This window comes from Adiantum capillus-veneris, chromosome 28 (assembly GCF_014529385.1).
Source record: "Adiantum capillus-veneris isolate H3 chromosome 28, ASM1452938v2, whole genome shotgun sequence".
Lineage (NCBI taxonomy): Eukaryota > Viridiplantae > Streptophyta > Polypodiopsida > Polypodiales > Pteridaceae > Adiantum > Adiantum capillus-veneris.
In genome coordinates, this window is record NC_140958.1 from 44,149,294 (window position 1) to 44,171,796 (window position 22,503).

A 22,503-nucleotide genomic window follows, 5' to 3' on the forward strand; every position below is an offset into this window, starting at 1 on the left:
AATGCTAAAGTGAAGCTTCACTTTGTATAATTTTAGTAAATTTTACACACATACATATATATATATATATATATATATTTTAAAAATTCTATTGTTTTTTAGAATGCTAAAGTGAAGCTTCACCTTGCATAATCCTAATGAATTCTATGCGCACATACACACAAATTATTTAGTTCTTTTTTTTTCACTTTTCATTTCATAACTCACATGGTTTTAAATTTTTTGCATTTTATAGCTTGATTTCAGTCAGTATTAACGTTCGAAAAAGTTTTTTTTATTAAGCGGTCGTTGATCGAATTTTTTTTTCGTAAAAAAAAACCAAAAATATTAGTAAAAATTTTGAGATTTGTAAAATTTTTGGACGATTTTCTCACGTATTTCATCGATTTTTTTTTCATTTATCATGGTTTGCAATTAGCTAGTCTCAATTTTCAATCGGCTCAAGACTAAGTTGAGGCAATCTTTTTTCAAATACTGATACCAATTTAACTCCACCTAACAATTTTATCACTTCTTATTGTTTTTGAAAGCCGTCGTGACCCTTTCACTTGTTTCTATTGTACAAAAGTATGTGATTTCTTACATACACAAAGCGTATGAATATCACTACTACAACAATGTCTCTCTCTCTCTCTCTCTCTCTCTCTCTCTCTCTCACACGTGCGGGAATTATCGAATGCTCACTAGCCAAAACTTCCTTTGTGAGGGTGGCTCCCTATAAAGCCAAACAATTTCATTTATGTGCACCCATGACAAGGTTTATGCATGTCTCACATCTTATTCTTTTTGGGTTTTATACGTCAACTCACTATATGTGAGTATCGAAAAAAAAACACTTATGTTTTTTAAAAGACATGAGATTGTGTGTGTGTGTATTTTTAAAAATGCTCATTTGAGCCTGAATTGCTTTGACTCAAAAAAGTACATCAAACCCTTACATATCCTTTGCACAGGGGTCAGGTTAGTTCAATGGGCACAAAGCCCCCCAAGAGATTTGAGACCATTGATCATACCCTTACCCTTAATCCATGTTACAAAAATTCCTAGAGCTACCTTAAATAACCATCAAGGTCATGTCTTCTTCTTCTCGACAAGCCACTTCCTCTTGCTTGAAAGAAGCCATCCATAAGTTTCCAGCACTAGTTTTGCATGCAATACTCCAATTTTACAAATGCCGTTGCAGATTCAAGGGCTACTTCAGATGCAAAACTTTGGCATGCACTTTTTGGTCATTTGAATTTTGCCAGTTTGCTGCCTTTGCAGAAATCTGATATGGTTTCTTCTTTGCCGCCTCTTGAAGCACCTGTCAAACATGTTTGTGAAGGCTGTATTTTGGGTAAGCTGTAGCGTTCGAAGTTTCCAAAGGATGGTTCAGTTAGGGACACATGCAGGTTGCAGCTTGTGCATGGTGATATTTGTGGACCCATGCAAACTCCATCCTTGGGCAATTACCTTTACTTCGCGACTTTCATTGATGATTACTCCAGGCATGCATGGGTATTTCTGCTTAAAGCGAAGTCCGAAGTTTTTATGTGCTTCAAACAATTTCTGGCTATGGCTGAAAATGTCTTGAAATGTACTATGGGCACCCTTCGTCCCGATCGAGGGGGGGAATATATGTCTCATGCATTTCATGCATTTCTGGCTAGTCGTGGGATAAAACACCAATATACAGTGTCTTATACACCTCAGCAAAATGGTGTTGCTAAGAGGAAAAACAGGTCACTTACGGAAATGGCATGATGTATGGTCAAAAGTCAAGCTTTGCCGCATTCTTTTTGGCTTGAGGCCATCATGTGTGCCACTTATGTACTTAACAGGTGTCCTACGAAAGCTTTGCAATCTATTACTCCATATGAAGCATGGCATGATAGAAAGCCTTCTATTGAGCACATGCATGTTTTTGGCTGTTTGGCATATGCTTTGGTGCCACAAACACAATGCAAAAATTTGGATGATAATGCTGTCAAATGTATTTGTGTTGGTTATAGTGCTGAAAGAAAAGGTTACAGGTTATATCATCCACAAACAAAGCGTATTCTGGTTTCACCGGATGTAGTATTTGTGGAAGATTCTGTTCAGCCCTTGCTGTCATGTACTAGACACAGTAATGTAAGCTCACAAGACACTTAGGACACTTTGTTGCCTCTTTTCAATGGTGGAAGTTCGAATGTAAATTTCAATGAGGCAAATGTACAACCTATGGGGGTTTCAGAAAATGTTACAGATCAGCCTATTACTGATGTAGATGTACATGATGTACGTGATGAGGAAAGGGCTAAAAATGAGCGGGCTAGAGGTATGCCAAAATGGCTGGTACATACATTGCGTGATAGTAAATTGGATGGACCTTTGTCTAGTCGTGCTTGTTCAGGCTCTCGCCATGCATCTTATGCATTAGATTGTTATGCTTTGTCTGTGTCTAGCTTACATGATGTTGAGGAACCTCTCTCTTTTGATGAAGCACAGAATTTAGAACATTGGATGGCTGCCATGCAATCAGAATATGATGCACTTATAGAAAATGACACATGGACTTTAAGTGATTTGCCTCTTGGAAAAAAGGCCGGTGGTACGAAGTGGGTTTACAAGTTAAAATGCAAGCTGGATGGTGAGATTGATCGCCATAAGGCTCGACTTGTTGCAAAGGGTTATGCACAAAAAAAAGGCATAGATTATGAAGAGACTTTTGCTCCCACTTGTCGTATGACTACTTTGCATTTTCTATGTGCATTGGCAGCTCATTTTGGTTGGGATGTACATCAATCAGACCTTGTTACTGCTTTCTTGAATGGTGACATATTTGAGGAAGTTTATGTAACACAGCCTCGATGTTTTATCAAGAAAGGACAAGAAGACAAAGTGTGTAGATGTAAGAAGGCTTTGTATGGGTTGAAGCAATCTCCTCGTGCTTGGTATGAGAAAGCTGACACTCATTTGGTCAAACAAGGCTTTCGTAACAGTCCAACAGAAAGCACCTTGTATGTAAAGCGTGAGGGTGATGTACTTCTCATTGTGGTTCTTTATGTAGATGATTTGTTGATCACTAGACCAAATGAGAGGCATATTGCTAAATTTAAGGGTGATTTGAATGCCACTTTCAAGATGAAAGATTTGGGGCTGTTGCATCATTACTTGGGCATATAGTTTAAGCATTGTGATGGCGGTATTGCCTTGTGTCAAAAAAGTTACATAGAGACATTGCTATGTAAGTTTGGACTTGAGGATTGAAAACCTATTGCCACTCCTATGGAAACAGGTTTGAAGTTGAGTCTACATGATTCTGGCGATCCTGCTGATGTCACTCTTTACCAAACTACTGTTGGATGCCTCATTTGTGTATGCAACACGAGGCCGGATATTCAGTTTGCAGTCTCACAGGTCAGCTGATTTATGCATAGCCCAGGGTCTAAGCATTGGCAGGCTGTCAAGAGGATTTTTCGCTACCTTAATGGCACTTTACATCTTGTTTTTTTATATCTGAAGGGGGGATCATTGCTGCCAAACTTACATGCTTTAGTCTACATGATGCTGGAATCTTGCTGATGTCACTCTTTGTTGGGATATAGGCATCTGTGCCTTGCCCGACCGCCCAGAGTCTGGGCGCCCACTGACTTGTATACCTTATACATAGCATAAGTGTATAGGGGGCTGCTCACTCTTTGAGTCTCCCCACCCATATCTGTGTGTCGTGTGTCTCCTTCTCTCTCTCACTCTCCGTCTGTGGTGCTCCCCGATCCCCTTCAATTGGTATCAGAGCTATGGTGACCGCGGAGAGCACGACGGCTTTGAGAGCTTCGAGGCGATAGATCGCTCGTTCTCGACGGTGGAGTTCGATCGCGGAGTTTCACGGAGAGCGATTTTAGCTTGAGGAGCATTGTCTTTGGAGCTTAGGAGCTTCTTGTGGTCAAGCTTGGTCGAGGAGGCGGTTGCGGCTTCCTTGGTGAGAGGAGCTTTTGAGCTCAGTGGAGCTCTTTAGAGAAGTGCTCGGCGGAGGAGAGCTTGACATTCGAGTGCTTGGATGCTGTTGTGGCAGAGCTCTTGCGTTGGAGCTTGCATTGAGAGGACATTGCATCACGCAGAGTGGAGCAGGAGCAGGTTCAAGACTGTGTGCAGCTCGTTTTTGCCATTTTCGGGCTCTAAAACACAGTTTTTTGCGTAGCTCCGTCATACAGAGTCAGATCTACATGATCCAGGAGTCTAGGTCAGGGTTTTGGCACGCTCCGGACGCGATGGTGATGTCTTTTTGCTGAAATTATCATTTGAATTACAGCAGGTACAGCAGTAGGTTTATTTGTGCACTTTCGGGTCCCAAAAACACTGTTTTTGGTATATCTCACACACACGGAGTATTTACTGCAGCAACCAGCAAATTCATAGGTGTACATAGGTTTTTGGATATGCATTTGTCCAGAGAGCCACTCATGCGAGAGTGAGCTATGTTGCCATGGTCTTGGCGGTTTATGTATGCCATATATGGATTTGTGTATTTGTTTGTGACTGAGATTATTTGAGATTTGGCTCAATTTATAGAAGAAATCTGTTGGATTTTATCCAGGTTCTCGCCATAGCTTCTACATATCCGTAGGTTGCTCTTTGACAGTTTAGTGGTTGAGTTTACTCCCACTTTGACAGGTGATTTTCAGTCATCATTTGGTTGGAGTTTGGAGTCACTTGTGTATGCCCTTGTGTGTGGTATTTCGCATTGCGCATAGCGACAGATCTTGCAAGGTTTTGCGAAATGTTGCTATAGTTATCTGGCAGACATTTGCTCATCGATTGAAAGGTATTTTGGTAGCAATCATCACTCACATGTATGTCATTTGAGGTGCCGTTGAGTGGTACTCCGGCAAGAGCGGGTATGCTCATATATATGACTTTGTGAGGTGATTCCGGTCAAGTTTATTCCATGATTGGCCATTGTGGCATATATTATTGTCTCTTTGAGGTTTACTGTTGAGATTTTGCTCCAGTTACAAAGGAGACTCTGCCAAAATTTTGTCAGATATTTATGCGCGATTGAGTCATATTGACTTGTGATTTTGTGCAAGGCTTTGCACGGTTATTGGTGCAACTTTGCATCAGGTTTTGTGCCATATTTGCAGACTTTTGTTGATGCGATTCGAGCCAGTTTAGGGCTGATTTGGTTGACATTTGCTACTCATTGTTGGTTGCTCTTTTGCGAGCATTATGGCTGATTTTTCATTTGACTTCCAGCGTTATGGTCTGACACAGTTTGATGGTGCAAATTTTGTTGCTTGGAAGGAGCATATGCTTGTTGCATTGGCGGATTTGGGGCAGGATAAACCCTTGCGTGGTTTATCGGCGAAGCCCAAGTCTATGCGTGATGATGATTGGCAGGATTTTGATGAGTTAGCCATGTCTACGATTTGTTTGCATCTGGTTGAGTCTGTTTACTGGCAGGTCTCGAGGGAGACTACAACTCATGCTTTATGGTAGAGTTTACATGCTATGTACACGACATCCATGTCTACAGGGGAGTCTAGTCCCACTTCTATGTCCATGGGAGAGATTGGTCCCACACGCAAGTCTCGACGGCATAAAGACTTGACATATTGGCATTGTGGACATAGAGGGCACATTAGGCGTCGATGTTTTAGGCGTTTGAGACAACGGAGGCGACAGATGCGTGATGCAGATTTGGGCATGACAGATGCTAGTGAGATCAGTACGGTGGTTACTGAGTATGCTTGTGACGGTGATGCCACATTTACATCTAGCTTGTCTTCAGACGACCTTATGTCTACGGATTGCATATCGGATTGCACATTGTCTTCACATTGGTTACTAGATTCAGATGCTACTTTTCATGTCACATCTCATCGTGAGTGGTTTAGCACGTTTTCTAGTGGGAGACTTGGTTGTGTGCACATGGCTAATGGTGCTGTGTATGACATTGAGGGTACAGTAGACGTATGTTTGTCCTTGCCTAGTGGTATGAGATTTACCCTGCATCATGTGCGTTGCACGAGGGAGATATGCAGGTATTGCGTACATACTTGCAGTACGTGTGCGTTACGTCTGGTGGTGTATGGACTTACACGGGAGCAGGACAGCCGGATGCACACGATCACAGCCAGCCAGTGGGCATCGGTTGAGAGCGGTTTTCTCTCGCCTTTTGTAGTCTTTAGACTAGGTTCTCTTGCTTAAAGGCACAGCCACCTTTAAGTGGGAGGTTGTTGGGGTATAGGCGTCTGTGCCTTGCCCGACCGCCCAGAGTCTGGGCGCCCACTGACTTGTATACCTTATACATAGCATAAGTGTATAGGGGGCTGCTCACTCTTTGAGTCTCCCCACCCATATCTGTGTGTCATGTGTCTCCTTCTCTCTCTCACTCTCCGTCTGTGGTGCTCCCCGATCCCCTTCACTCTTTATCCGATTGGTATTGGATGCCTTATTTATGCCAATGCAATATGAGTTTGGATATTCAATTTGTAGTCTCATAGGTCATCAAATTTATGCATAGCTTAGGTTCTAAGTACTGGCAAGCTGTTAAAAGGATCTTTGACTACTTGGGAAACACTTTACATCCTCTGTTGTTTAATCCCAAGGAGAATCATTGCCACCAAATTTTCATTCTTTTTCAAATCTAAATTTGGTTGGTTGTTATAACACACAAGTGTCTACTAGAAGTGGCCTTTATTTCATGATTGGTAGTTCATGCATATCATGGTTGAACAAGAAGCAACCTGCGGTATTATAGTTGCAAAGTTGAGTACTGTTACTAGTCTGTAATGTTGGAAAAGTAACACATGAGACCTATTGCATCACACATAGGTAAGGTACAAAAGACCAAAGCAATATTACACAGAAAGAGTCGAAATAGTACTGGTATTCATCATACAAAACATATGAGAGTGAATGTTACTTATGCAACGGATACACCGTTTCAAACTTGACTAAGGTTCCTCTGGCACATTTGGCACACATGGAGGACCTGATCCCACATTACAAGAAATTCTTTCCTCATCAGAGGAATCAACAAGTGGAATATAAGGGGAGGTGGGTTGGGATTTGCATAAGTCCGCAGTTGCACAAAAGGCTGGCAACTCGGATAATTCCGATTGAGCAAGGTAGATGCCTCTATCCACCAAGTAGGAGGCAAAGCATTGAACAAGCTGAGGAAGTTTGCACATTGGTTAAAAAAAAGACAGTGTGTTGGAAGAGGGTTTAATACTTTCTAACTCTATGTTTATGTATAGCCATTTTCTCTTGCAGCTCCTTCTCCTTCTCCTTGCTCCGCAACAACTTGATTTTCAAGTTGTCTAGCTCTACCTTTGTGACTTGGAGGGCCACCTCCACATTCAACAACTGGTTATTAGGGTCTACATCAGACACAAGGTTTGAAAGAAAAGTTCACTTAGGGGAATGTGGTACAATCATGAGCCTTTTGCTTACCTTGATCAGTTAAGTCAAATGATGTCACACCCAGATGATCCTATGGTGCAGGCAACACTGGGACTACGGAGAAAGGCTTGAGTGTGGATTACCACTTCTTAATCTCCCCCTCCTAGTGAACTTGGATATCTTCTTTTAAAAGCGACACGATTGCATCTAGATCATCTTCCTTTAACGACACAACAGGTTTGAGATCGCCTTTTGATATGCCATCTATAATGAGTAGTCCCCCCCCCCCCCCCCCCCCCCCCCCCCCCGATGCCGAGCCAACTCCTTTGATACACTTCTTACAAATTCCACTTGCCGCTCTTCAACCACAATGGTTTCCTCAGTCACCTCACAAACTTGGCATCGAGCGTGCTCCTCTCACTGCTCTAAGGAGAAAGCACATGACTCAAATTGATGCATCCTTCTCTTCATTTCAACAAGTTGTTGTGTTAATAATCGATTCTGAGTTGTGAGCTCAAAACTCTCTGTTGTTGTGCGGGAATGATCTGCATCTACTGGCATTGCTCCTGCCAATGCCTATTCACTCGATACATGGAGTGCAAGCAATTGGTTACATGTCGTACTTCAAATCCGCACTTTGACTAGAGCCAGAGGGTAAGTGCTTTAATTCAGCAAAGATTAGAGAGACTCCTGTCACCTGTGTCCCTTTCTATCTTCTTGTGACTCCTTCAGATGCAGATTGGGTAGAAACTACAATAGCTTTAGTTGGCACAAAGCTTGTTGTTACATGCACAGTAATCAAAAGAAGTGGATACAAGTACAAAGATCGGTATGGATAGAGTTTGACTCGAACTAGTAGTTTTCCTTGTTTTAATAATCATAGACTATGTTGTCGACAAGGCCTGTAGCCTCCTCTCAAGAATCTCTTGTTTCCACTTTTTAGTCAGGGGCTTTTTCACTCCATCTTTTGATGTAGACGCGATTTCCGTCTTAGATATTGGTGGCACAATAACTAGGTTAGTGGTGGCCGCAACAGAACCATATCTAAAAGCAGCACCAGAATTTGTTGTTCCCAGCCTCGTTTATAAGTGACATAGGGTCCGACTCGCGGGATCTATGGCAGGGGCAAATTAACGGTCGGGCGTGCGATTTGGGCCGTCGGATCGACGCAGCAAGGGGGGGGGGGGGGGGGGGGGGGGGGGGGGTAGGTTTTTCATTGCGCAAAGTCGCATAGCTATCAGCAGCGCGATATAGCGCAGGTGGTTAAAACTGTAGGCTGCGGAGAGGGAGGTCGTGGGTTATCTAAAAGTAGCACCAGAATTTGTTGTTCCCAGTCGGCTAGCCTCGTTTATAAGTGACACAGGGTCCGACTCGCGGGATCTACGGCAGGGACAAATTAACGATCGGGCGTGCGATTTGGGCCGTCGGATCGACGCAGCAGGGGGGGGGGAAGGTTTTTCATTGCGCAAAGTCGCATAGCTATCAGCAACGCGATATAGCGTAGGTGGTTAAAACTGTAGGCTACGGAGCAGGAGGTCGTGGGTTCGAAGGGCCAGACGCGCAGCAAGGGATTGTGCCCGTGTCACTTATCAACAAGAGTCGGCTAGACTCACCCTGTCTGGAATAAATCAGCATTGAAGTCACCCGCACATCCAAAATAGACAAAGGAATGTATGTGGTAGTTGGGGTAAAGAACCGAAAGATAGGGCCCTCAAACCATAAAATTTCTCCTACTTTGGTATTGATTGTCTGCCCTCTATCCATTGTGTTGACAACTCTTTTGGCATCAGTAAACAATTGCCGGATGAGTACCTCAGCCCAATTGACACCCCCAAGAAACTTAGCAATAGAGATCATGGCATGAGAAGCACGGGAAATATTATAGACCTTGGAAATCAGCCATACTCCTTCTAGCACACATTGATGGGGGCTTTTCACAAGCCAAGCTCCCATACCCCTCTTCTCTCCTCCCCACCCCATGAAAACCCCCTCTTAGGGAGGGAGTGATAAAAGGCATTGGAAAAAGTAAGAAAAAAATAAAGTATGATTATGTAAATATATAAGAAAGGTAAAATAGGCCACCTCATGCCTGCGGGGTAGCCCATCCCCACTTGCCTCCTTTTTCTTCACTGTTGCCCCGCCGTGTGTCCCTTTTCCTCTCCTCCACTCAAAAGGTCAACCCCCTCTCTCTTCCCCTTGTCCTTTCTCCTTTCTCTCTCCCCTCAAGCTACCCCACCTCTCACCAATAATGCACCCTAACTCACATGAAACTTACCCTATCTTCCAAAATAGTATACCCCACCCCCTCTTTCTCTCTCCTATCATATCCCATGACCTAAATACCCCCCTCTCTCTCTAAAGGGCGCCATATCTCTTGTCTTGTAGCTAAATAACCTTCCCCACACTCACACACACTCAGTTTCATTGAAAAAAGGTGCCCACAGACACATCCCTACCCAGTGGTTACTTGATTTTTCTTGTGTTCACACACATCTGCACACAGATTCACCTCTGAACACACTCCCCTCTCTCCCCTCTTGTAATTAATTTATTCTCCATGTCACCTCTCACTTTTTTTCATCAACCCATATCTCTCTCTTAGTCTCTCTCTCATGAGACTGCTGTTCTGGCACATATACACACAGCCAGACAAGTGGGGCCCACAGTCCCATGGCCTATGTAGATAATGATTTCTTCATTTCTAAATTCTAGAATTCCTCCCCCCTCCTCCCCTATATAAAGAGGGGTCACTATCACACTAAATACACACACAACATCACCAAAGAACACACTATGCATTGTGTGTGCCTAGTGCACACACACACACCCACACCATCACCATCACCGCAATCACTATGCTTGTCTTGAGCATGACCTCTACACCCTTGGCTATGGAAGATGAAGGGCAACTAAATGAAGGATGATGGCCATAACCCTCGTGCGAGTCTTCGCCATCAACTCCCACCTATCCGCCATGTGCTCTACCACTCTCTCCCTTCTCATTCCCCTACCCTATGCTCCCCATTTCATCGCCTTATTCTCTAAATAAAGCTTGAGGTTTTGTGAGTATGTTTTCTTGCAATGTTTTGCCCATGTGAGGTGTGCGGAATCGCCATCTAATCTTGTGTTTGGAGTGAGCTTGTGTATGTGTGAAGGGTGTGCGGATTCGCCATCCTTTTGTGATGCCTAAGTACTAAGCCGCTATACCCCCTCCCTCACTCTCTCTCTCTCTCTCTCTCTCTCTCACTTGATCTCATTCCCTTTCCTCTTCATCATTACTCCCAAGCATCCATCTCTCTTGGATGAAAACTTTGTTATGGTGGTGTGTTGTTTGCGTCCTAGCCGCTGAAGCTAGGTGGTGCCCCCTGTTTGCTTTACCATGACAGGCTCGAAGCGCGCCATTCGGTCCCCGGTGTTTTAGAGGCCGTCAGGGTGCGGGGTTCGCTTTGCTCCCGTCAACATCAAAGCCAGAAAGAGGAGCTGCGAAATCTCCCCTACTTTGGTATTGACCGCCCGCCCTCTATCCATCGTGCAGACAACTCTTTTTGGCTTCAGTAGACAGCTGTTGGATGAGTTTCTCAGCCCAATTGACACCCCTAGGGAGACCCTAGGCAACTTAGCAGTAGAGATCATGGCATGAGCAACATGGGAAATATCATAGACCTTGGCCATCAGCCATTCTCCTCCCCGGGGTGCCTCATCAAAGGCACTCTCGTACTTCGACATCATGACACCCATGCAATCAAAACTCGTTGCCGGTTGGGTTTACATAAGTTGTAATCATATCCTGCATGGCCGTCTTCTTTGTAGGGACAATAACACCTATGGAAGGTAGACGACATTTACATATCCTGCATGGTCGTCTTTTTTGTAGGGACAATAACACCTATGGAAGTTGTAATCATATCCTGCATGGTCGTCTTCTTTGTAGGGACAATAACACCTATGGAAGGTAGACGACATCATGACACCCATGCAATCAAAACTCGTTGCCGGTTGGGTTTACATAAGTTGTAATCATATCCTCCATGGTCGTCTTCTTTGTAGGGACAATAACACCTATGGAAGGTAGACGACATTTATCTTGTACCAATTGTGTTAACAACTAATGGGGCTCATCATGAACTTGGGACAGAGAGCTCAAGGAATTGCATGGAGAAAGCAACGAGCTGCTCTAAACTGTGTGACAAATAGAATTGCATAGAGCTAAACAGAGGACACAACTAGGAAACCCAAAGGCAAATGACCAAAAGTGGGACCAAGGAATTTGACACACTTATATAGTATCCATTTTGCATATCGAACATCACATGCCAGCATCGGGTCTCGGGTTCACACATGTGATATTTATTGAAGCGTCACCCCTTGTTCCAGTTATCCTACTCATTACAAAATCTTGCTCATGATGCCTTATATACCTCACACGAGACTCGATGCCATGCGGTCTATTTGGACATATAAACTCGAAACCCCACTTTTGGAATGGTTTAAATGGTAGAATTGAATTAAGTGGTAATATATCCTTATTCATTGGCTATCCAATTCGCTGGCAGACATCACATTGAGCTACAAACCTAATTGCATCCGCATGTACTGTAGGCCACCAAAGCTGAACTTGAAATACTTTCTTTTCTGTTAAGGGCCCAAACAGATAACCACCAACAATACCTTCATGGGCCTCCTCAAGTATTGCTCGTTGTTCCGGTCCTGGGACACACCGCAATAGTACTCGGCAAAGATCTCTATAATAAAGTTTACCCAATAAAATTTCAAACCTATTACTCTTCAATGCCACCCTTTTCCTCTAATATCTAGAATCAAATGGGCTGGCGTAATGCCTTCTTGCAAAAAGAACATCATCTCATTATACCATGTCCATGGAAGAGTTTTTGGATTTGAAGCAACTTCCTCATTTTGCACATCGCCTTCTTCTTTGACTTTAGCTCTGAACAGATACGTATTTGGCAATTCATATTTCTTCAACACCAGTTGGTGCTTTCGCTAAATCCAGTTGGAATAAACAATCCGCAACTACATGTTGTCTACCCGGATGATGCACCCCTTCAAACTCAAATTCCTACAATAGAATCATCCACCTGACCAATCTGCCTACCAAATTCTGTTGTTGAACAAGGAACATCAATGCCGAGTGATCCACATGAAAGCTGAATAATTTTTCAAGCAAATAATGCGAAACTTCTTCCGCCAAATATACCATTCCCAGACATTCTCTCTCCATCACCGTGTTGGAAATAGGGTTGCAGGGAAAAACATGCAGCTTGGAGAAGAGGAAGGAAGCTCAAGGCACACAACAGAGAGCGTATTACTTAGTGTGCAATGGAAAGATAAGGTAGCCTTAGAGTGATGTGCATATATACCATGCACGGGGGAAAAATTTACCTCCTAGTGAGGGAAAAAATGCTATGGCTGTCCCACATGTGTTCACACACATCACTACCACATGTATATGGTAACACATCCCCCCTGGGAGCAATGCGGTGAACGAGAGCTTGCACATAGATTATAGGGAAGTGACATGCCTTGCTGACATGATGAGTCCACAAAAGGGAGTAAGCCCAAAGCTTTGCGAAAAGCTTCGAACTCTTCACAAGATAATGCCTTAGTGAAAAAATCTGCACAATTGTCATGTGTTGGCACATAAGCCAAGTTGATCTCTCCTACTGAGAGCCTCTCCCTGACATAGTGGTAATGCACCTCAATGTGCTTTGTGCAAGCATGAAAAATTGGGTTCTTCGCATCTGCCAACGCGCTCTGACTGTCAATGTAGATGGTGTTGGCAATGTCTTGTTCAACATCCAAACAAGCCATAAGGCATCTTAGCCATACACACCAACCCTATTCTTTCCAAATTTCCACCTTTAATGTATTCGATGTTTTTTTAATTAAAAAGTCAACCTTTGAACCATAACCCCTTCCCTAAATTATTATGTTCTACAACCTGAGACAAATGTTTTACTTCTCAAACTGGACTAGTCCAAGTTATAACAAATTCATAAATGCTTATCATCCATAAAAACCTTGAGACTTAATGTATATTTATAGCTGGCTGAAATGGCATGATAGTGCCTCAATGGTCATAACATTAGAATAATTACACAATTTTAAGGCCGAATTGTTTCATACCATATGCTATCATCTTCGTGTTCAAGAATCATTTGGAATCTGCACAACTTCATTAATAACCTCTAGTCCCTAACATTGGCTCTGCCCTGATTATGCGGAATCTCGACAGATCCACCCCAAAATAACCCCTCTCTCTCCTCTCTCTTCCATCTCTCTCCTCTCTCTTCCCTGGCCGTCCTACCCTCCACGCAGCTTCGCCATCGCTACCCTCGTGTGCTTCGCCAAGGCCGGTGGAGCCTTGCGTACACAGCTACGAGCAGCAGGTCGTCGAGCTCCATCACGACAACAACAGTCACTTCCGCCTGTGCCTGCTCCGGCCTCCTTGTGTTCTATGCGTGTGCCCTTGCATTCTCGCCAACTCCCTCTTACGGTTGGCTTTTCCAAGCCTCAACAGCTTCTTGCAGGGTGTTTGCAATTGAATCAACACCCTCAGACAGTCGTTCAGGGCTCCTTCCTACCTTGTTTATCGCCTTTGTAGGGTTCTCTAACTCCCCTCGTGAGGATCATAGGTTGCAGGAACGATCCCATGAGGCCTCAAACATCTACCCTATCTCAAAAAGAGAGAGAGAGAGAGAGAGAGAGAGAGTTGTTGCATCGAGAGAAGCAGAAGAACAGAGATTTCAACGCCGCATGAAGAATCCAGAGAGGGCTCGAAGATCCTGCTTTGCTAGATCCCGTGGCTCGAGACTCTCTCTCTCTCTCTCTCTGCTCCACGTACCCCTTCCAAAAAATACTCGAGCAAAAATTTCCAAAATATCCTTCAAGTTTTCCAAAATTCCCAAAGTACTCTAGTTGTGAGAGTAAATCTCTTCAAAAAGTAAAATTTTTTCTAGCTTTTAGAGCGAGGTAATTTGCCACAAATTAGATGCTAAGCAACCAAAAACGGATCTCAATTGTCAAAAAGGAATAAAGATTAGACAAATCCAACCAAAGTAGATAAAGGGTATTTTGGGGATTTTTGAAATCAACAAGAGAGTCTTAACGTCGCAGGAAACTATCCCAAGAGACCTTGCTAAACATTTGGACGTGCTACACATGGAAAGCAAGAAGTTTTTTTTTTTGTTTGGCTTACCTTTTCCAAGCCAAAGGATCTTTGTTGATCCCCCCTAGTTAACGAAGACACTTTGGCAAACCTATTTAAACAAAAGTTCTACTTAGAGAACCGTTTAGTTGTCCATTTCTTGTGGAGCCCATAAACAAGTCCCTACATAGCATGCATTTTTTGCAAAAAAAACCTACCATTAGTGTATTTTAAACCAATGATAATTGAAAAATTTTGAGCTTTCCATGAAGAAAACCGATACAAATTTACAAGTTTATGTACATAGTGAGTATTTTGGTATCATATTTCTATGCAACTACATTCTCTCTCTCTCTCTCTCTCTCTCTCTCTCTCAAAAAGTCTAAATAAGGTTGGTGGGATTAGTAGCTTTCATAGCATTTTGTGTATTTCGTGTACTTGCCAAGGACCCAAAAAAAGTGCGACCTAGAGGACAACCTTGGATGTTGAAATTTGAGGGGTATTTTGGGAATTTCCACAAATTACAAGGGTATTCTAGTCATTTTTCCTTAATTAAACACATATGCTATATATATATGACCTGAGGGTGTCTTTAAATTCAAAACCCCCCCCCCCCCCGTCCCTCCAAAGATATACATATTTCTTCGACAAAACAATCTCTCTGATGAACTCATATGGTATGATACATATTTGAAAAGTGACCCCACGAGGCCCATAAAACCCAATCACACATTTGGACAATGGAATTATCAAGACACAAAAAAAAAAGTTCATGTAGGGCGAGCTAGCGTGTTGCTATGCATGATCAAATTGTGCAAAGAGAAGAAAGAGGAGGGGGAGACACAAAAATTCTCAATGTGCCCCTCATAGTTGGCCTAAAATTCCCAGATGCCCTTTAATTTTGCAAAAATTCCCAAAATACCCCTAATTAACCTCACAAACATCTCTAAAAACATTTTTTTTTTGCCAATCTTCATGGGAAGATTGGATATCAATAGCAGATGATAGAACTAGGACTTTAGATGGTATTGAGGCCTCTTCAAATGAAATTGTTCCTCATTTTTTAACAGAAATGCCTCTATTTGTGAACTCATTGGTAAATAATTTTGTTTATGACACTAAAAGATAGATCTCCATTGTCATAAACATTAGACTATGCAAAAATTGTGGCAAATCCATCCCAAAATGATGCAAGGGTATATTGAATTTTTTTCAAAAAATTTGAGCGGTATTTTGGGAAATTTTGCAAATTTCGTATTGTGGTAATTTTTTCTTTAATCATCTCTTGAAGACAAGCGACATAGGGAACATTTGGGGAATGATTATAGCGGCTACAAGAACATGTGTTACGGTGAAAATTGCTCTAGCCCCATCAGAGGCAACATTTTGTGCAAATGCACGGGAGGACCCAAACAAAGCAACGGTGGTGACTTGGTAACTTGACTGAACCATAAGGAACCGCGTGGGGGAAGAGAGAAATGTTCAATACGTGAACTCTCAATATTGTCATGATAGAGAGAAGGGTTCAATACGTGAAGGAATTATATAAGTTGGTGATGATCATTGCAAGGCCACTGTGCCCATCAACTGCTAATTTTTGTTTGCGGGTGAGGGAAGCTGTTGGTGGCGCTATTCCTGTAAAGGATCTCTTCGAGAGAGAGAGGGAGGGGGTTTTGCAGTTCTCGAGAGCTCATTTCTGATAAGAAGCAATTGTGGGCTGAGAGAGAGAGAGAGAGAGAGGTAGTGGGCGATCCCTTACCCGAACGCGCGCACACATTTCACAGGTGGGCGATTAAGAGAGAGGGAGAAAGGAGGTAGTGGGCGATCTATACACGCACAGATCAGCGCACGCAGGAGGGTGGGCGCTTCGCAATCCATACAACTGCCGGCGCTGTTGTGAGAAGAGAGAGAGAGAGAGAGAGAGAGAGAGAGCTGAGAGAGCCATGAAGCTGAGCAACACTTTGTTGGGCATATTGAACACAATCACGCTGCTGATATCGCTGCCCATCATCGGCGCTGGCATTTGGCTGACCACCAAGGACAGCAACGAGTGCGGTCGCCTTCTGCAATGGCCCGCCATCGCTCTGGGCGTGTTCATACTGCTAGTCTCATTGGCCGGTCTCGTGGGGGCTTTCTGCAAGCGCAGGGGTCTCCTTATCTTCTACACGCTGGTCGTCTTCCTCCTCATACTTGCCATCATCGCCTTCACCATCTTTGCCGTCATTGTCACCAACAAAGGCGCCGGCCACGCCGTCTCTGACAAAGGTTTCAAAGAGTACCGCCTGGGCGACTACTCCACCTGGCTCCAACGTCATGTCGTCAACAAGCCCGCCTACTGGCGCAAAATCAAGAGCTGCCTAATCCACTCCAAGGTTTGCAAGGATTTGCAAGATGACAGCCGTGTCATCTCTCTTTCTTCCTTCTACCAAGAAAACCTCTCCCCCATTCAAGTAAGTCTCTCTCTCTCTCTCTCTCTCTCACACACACACACACACACACACACAAGGCTAAACTTACACAACACATGCACACACGGTTCTTATAAAACCTCTTGTTACACATAGGCACGCACATTTCCACACACATACTCTTAAAATACACAAGCATATAAATGCATATAATCTTATTAATCAAAGACAGAGAGAAACCTACATACAAAAAATGCTAAAAAAAGCCAAATATATACAGTCAATTCTTCATATGTAGGTGTTCCGATGTTTATTAGTTTTTTTCAGCATTGCATACATATTTTAATGAGTACACACGCTAGCACAAAGCCTCTTTCAAACATATTAGATATGTACACAAAAGGATGTTGATAGGAAGAAAAAACATAATGACAAATAGCTCCCACCATATTTTTGTGCATTGCAAAAAGTATCTATTACCAGCAGTTAATGTTCTAGAGTCCTTAACCTTTCTTTGGCATATGCAGTCTGGATGTTGCAAGCCCCCTACAGCATGCAATTTTACTTTTGTGGATGCTACGACATGGAATAATGCGACCAACGTGACTGCCGATAGTGATTGTAGAGAATGGAGCAATGCCCCAGATGAGTTATGCTTTGATTGCCAATCTTGCAAAGCAGGGGTCCTACAGAACATCAAAAGCAACTGGAAGAAGTTGGTCATCTTCGATGCGGCCATAGTAGTATTCCTCATTTTGATTTTCACTATGGGATGTTGCGCGATTGCCAACTCTCGCAGAGATCGACATAGAGTGCCGCCTCCAGGGTTCTATGTGAAGGCTTAACTTGCAATGTACACCGACTAGAGCACTCTTGTATCCTAGAGTGTACATAACCTAACTATGAAATCTCCTTGATTTCGGAGTTATGCCTAGGTTTATAGAGCATTTGATTATTCATGCTTTGTATTTTTTTCATAAACTTCAATAAAGACTCGGGTACCTATTGTTTTGTATGTTTGGTTCAACCTTAATTCATATTTAATAGTGTGACCCAACCTCTAGATAAGAGGGGAGAAACTTGGAAAAAAAGATGCCACAAGCAATTGCATTTGCACACATGCTTCCACTACAATCATTGAAATCATCTGGTTCTTTCTAGCAATACCTTGTTGATCATATCCTTCTTTTTAGGGGAAGAACACAGATTCACATTCACTCTAAACAACCATGTGCTTCCCTGCTTGCCCTATTTAGTATATCTTGCAGTTAAATGTACTCTAGGGATGACATTTACAGCATGAAGCACATTTTTTGCCTTCATGAGTTCAACTAGTATTGGCATATGCAAATCAAAGCAATGCCAAACATGGTCTCTCTCCTAGAGCCCTTGATTGACAATATCATTAAGGATACTTTTTGTAACACCTTGCATAAAGACGCTGTGGATGGCGGGACCAACCCTTAGAAGGCGGTTGGGAGACGAATGGGCTGGAGGCTTCCATAGATAGTAATTATAGACAATTATCATAGTAACTGGGACAATGCGCAGTCAGTCAGAGCCTAGTCGAAGGCCTATAAATAGGAACCATTACTTCATTTGAGGGGTCCGTTTAGTCTTGTGGCGAGGCTTAGTATATATTATTCCTAGAACCCAAACCTTGTAAGTTGGAGTTGTTATGCTCAATCTGGAATCTGACTTGCACTGCATTTACTCATCATTGTATTACATACTGTTTTGAATACAAAATTCCAGTTCCAATTTCCATTTCTAGTCTCTCTGTCTTTTTTTGTTCTAGTACTGAATGTTATTTCCAGTTTCAGTCTTGTTTTCCACTTTGTGCCTCGTCTGACCTGAAGTCTATTGTTTAGTCTGAACTAACTCTAACTACCAACCTGGAATAGCTGTTTGAAAGTGTCCGGCTCATTCCATTTTGGCGATCACGGTGGCTTGAGATAATTTGCTCTTGACAATCATACTATCTCCAAGTTGGTGTTAGAGCCATCATAATTAGTCATGCCGCCCAAAGGAACAACACGAGGCAGAAGGCCAGCTACGGGGTTCACGGAGAATTTGGACGGCGTCAGCCCATTATTAGAAGAGTTAGAGCGAGGTTCTGAGACGGAGATATGACCGGGGAATGAGATCGATGTTCCTCCAGATTAGGAATAACTGATGAATCCAAGAATTCATAGCATTAATCTTATTCTAGGCGTAAACAGGCTGAGAGAGCAGACTAACAGAACCAATCCCATGGATCCCAACGAAGCTAGGACATTAGTACAAACAAAGTTTGTCGAAGCTAGAAGTGGTGCCAAGTAGGGCTAAGGGTGCATGCAGGTGAATGGGCCAGTTAGGATGGAAAGTCAAAGTGTTTGAAGTTCCGAGATGGTGCCCTGGAATGTAGCATTCAAGATGTTCTAGAGGCTGGTCCACACGGCTCCTCAAACGGAGTTCCGATGTGTGAAAATTATGGCGGTCCAAAATTGGAAGGCTTTGCAAAATTTTTTGATGGATATGATAGCTAGGGACAAGTGGCCAAACCCAAAGTCAGTGAATAAGGCTAAAGAGTTCGAGTTATGGAGCATGCCGGTCCTTTCGGATTGTCATTCGGAGCTCTACATGGAAAGTTATGGCCATTGGAAGATTTGCCGGTGAGCGGTTTCACACAGCCCTCCAAGCCCTTAAAATTTTGAAGGCAAAGTGAGGAAAGGCACTAGCGCTAGCGCTACTTCCCCCCTCTCCTCAAAAGCTCATTGTGGCATAGTGATAGTGATAGTGAGTGTTGGGAAATTGATCCGTAGGCTTTAAAACTTGTGTAGAATTGCCAGATTCGGAGTCAAAATGGTCTAATCAAATCCAAGTTTCCAAAAAAGGACGGCCCTCCCTATAAACCCCATTTTTAACTCCTTTAGAGGGGCTTTTCTCTAGTTTTTGAACTGTATGGTGCAAAACGTCGAGAGTGAGCCCTTGTGTTACGAGACTTGGCACCCTCCTGTTATGTGTGGTTAACTGCAACTGTAATAGCTGGCTTAATGGTTAATTATGTGTTGTCTATTTGATTTTACTAACAGTGAGTGCATGATGATTGGTAGATTGGAATTCTCGGAGTTGACGAGGAGGCGCCGGCAAATAATAATCCTCTCGGCCATTTTTATTCTTGAGGAATATTTTAGATCTTTTATTAATAAGCCACTATGGATGCTTTGTAAATAGGACAATGAAAACGTACCCTAAGAGGGTCATGCAATAAGTAATGTGTTCCACTCATAACTAAAGTGGGACTAAAGTGTAAAAGAGTGGCCTCCAATCTTTGGCACCAATAATAATATCGAATATCAAATACCAAACTCCACAAGAGGTGCAGTGGAGTTTGGGGCTGCAATCTTTAGGCCTTTCTTGTGTAGATGAGCTAGATTTTTTCCATTCCCTCTTTCTTATACTATGTTGTGTTATTCAGTGTACTCCATGATTATGTTTAAATCTCTTACAATCCCTCTTACACTCTCTTACACTCTTTCCTTGTCAATCTATTCTCTTGTGTGTGTGTGTGTTGTCATAGTCTATGTGTCTGTGTATACTTGAATTTGGAAGAGAAGGCGACATGTCGATGGTGAAGTCTATTGTTGAGTTGTCTAAGCAAGTTATTGGTCTCCCCAACTCCCAACAATGGTATCAGAGCCTCACGTTCGAGAAATCGGCAATCATTTTTCAAATTTAAAGAGGAACCCTCAAATTGACAACATCAACTTTCCACATTAAGGCTTAATCGGATACTTGATTCAAAGAGATGGTTAACTGTTGTGGATTGTGAAGACAGAATAACGAGAGTTGAAGAAGCAAAAGGCCTCGAAGATTTGAAGAGGAGGTTATCAAGAATGGCCATTAAAGTGCTTAAATGAGTTTTAAAAAGAGTTGGTTTTGGCTTAAGCAAGAGGATTAAGAAGGCAAATCATGAGATTAGAAGCACGGTTAACCGAGAGGAAGGCTTGTGAGACATTTCGAGGCTTTCTTGAAAGAGGATTTGCAAACTCGAAAGCTCAAGCACCAACGGATAACAAGAGGAAAAACTTGAGGGTCCAATGATGACGATGATCGCGTGAGACATCCCTTGCATGCAAGGGAGCATTGCCATCAACCATCACCAAACACTGCAAAATTTGCATTAACAGGAGTGTCTAAAAAATTGGAGCATTTTTTTCCCTCCTGGCTCATGGCCCAAAAATGGCTTTGGTGGTAGCCTCTTCACTTTCTCCATCGGCACTGTCCCTCTCTGTCCGCTCGCCCTTTTAATTCAGGCACCTTCACGCCTTTTAACTTTAAAAGGCGTGGCTTACTTTACTTACCTATTTGGTGGACAACTGCAAGCCTACTATATATATATATATATATGTATGTATGTGGAAAGAGCTTAAGCCTTAACTCCTAAGGTTGGATCCCCCAAGCTCATGGACCTTGTTTCTCCCTTGCTCCAATTTGGCCACGGTTCCCAACATAATCCATTTTGCTTAGCCGAAGCCATAAACCTTGCCAACAATTCCGAGATCTCATGAAAAGTCCACTGCCATTAAACACTTTTTCTACGACCTTAAAAACAAAACCATCGTCAAACAATTCCTCATACCTTCGAATAACGGGCTATCAATTATCGTCGCAAGCACATGACAAAAAAAATATAAAAAATATCAAGGGACAACCGTGGTGATTACTTGGTCTTGAATTCACCATCATATTGCTGATTGCCATTGCCTTTGGGACACAAGAGATTGGACGCCAGTGAAAATTCAATTGATCTGCAGACCAACCCCTCGATGTTTATCGTTCTCAACCAAACTTGGTGCACCATATTTCTGGATTGGACGCCATCACCGATTGTCAAGCTAAGTACCCATTTATTTTTGTTTATTCCTTTATTTATTTCTTAGCATTATCCTGCATATCATCATATACATATACAATCACATCCCTTTATTAAAAATAATAAAAAAGAGAGAAAAACAATATATGAAAAAGAAAGAAAGAAAAAGCACGCAATCATGGCATAGACCCAAAAAATTTCCATGAACTTCTATTGGTCTATGCAATTATTACAGGAAGTTTGTACATAACTTTGCTTTAAAATCTCATTACCTTACTCTCTTGTTAAAGAAAAATTCTCCTTATATATGGTATGAATTGCAAGAAAGTTCCTTTAATGCACTCACGAATGCTTTGATAAATACACTAGTACTACAATTGCCTGATTTTGATAGACCATTATTTGTCGTAGTCACTGATGCTAGTGGAAAAGGTATCGGTGCAGTCCTTATGTAAGATAACCATCCACTCGCATTTGAATTTCGTGAGTTTAAATCGTCTGAAGCAAAATTTAGTACATATGACAAAGAGTTAACTACTGTTGTACTGCTTTAAAAAATTGGAAAAACTATTTAATGGATGCTGATTTAATCATCAAAACTGATCAGCAAAGTATCAAATAATTACTATCTCAACCCTTAATAGAGGATAGACATATTAAGTGGGCTGCTTTCATTCAAAGTTTTCAACCCAAAATTCAATACC

At 42.5% G+C, this 22,503-nt stretch overlaps 1 protein-coding gene across 1 annotated transcript; it reads left to right on the plus strand.

Annotated features, from left to right (window-relative positions):
- The first annotated feature begins 15,887 nt into the window (after positions 1-15,887).
- LOC147420350 (tetraspanin-8-like) lies at positions 15,888-17,956 on the plus strand. Its single transcript, XM_086505019.1, has 2 exons — positions 15,888-16,983; positions 17,469-17,956. Exons 1-2 carry the CDS (start codon positions 16,477-16,479, stop codon positions 17,784-17,786), a joined length of 825 nt encoding a protein of 274 aa, XP_086361145.1. The 5' UTR covers positions 15,888-16,476; the 3' UTR covers positions 17,787-17,956.
- The last annotated feature ends 4,547 nt before the right edge of the window (positions 17,957-22,503 follow it).

Bases quoted from the DNA above. Each gene is read 5' to 3' on its own strand.
- LOC147420350 (XM_086505019.1), top strand. From the start codon at position 16,477: ATGAAGCTGAGCAACACTTTGTTGGGCATATTGAACACAATCACGCTG. The intron at 16,984-17,468 runs GTAAGTCTCTCT...TGGCATATGCAG, and splicing joins AAAACCTCTCCCCCATTCAA to TCTGGATGTTGCAAGCCCCC.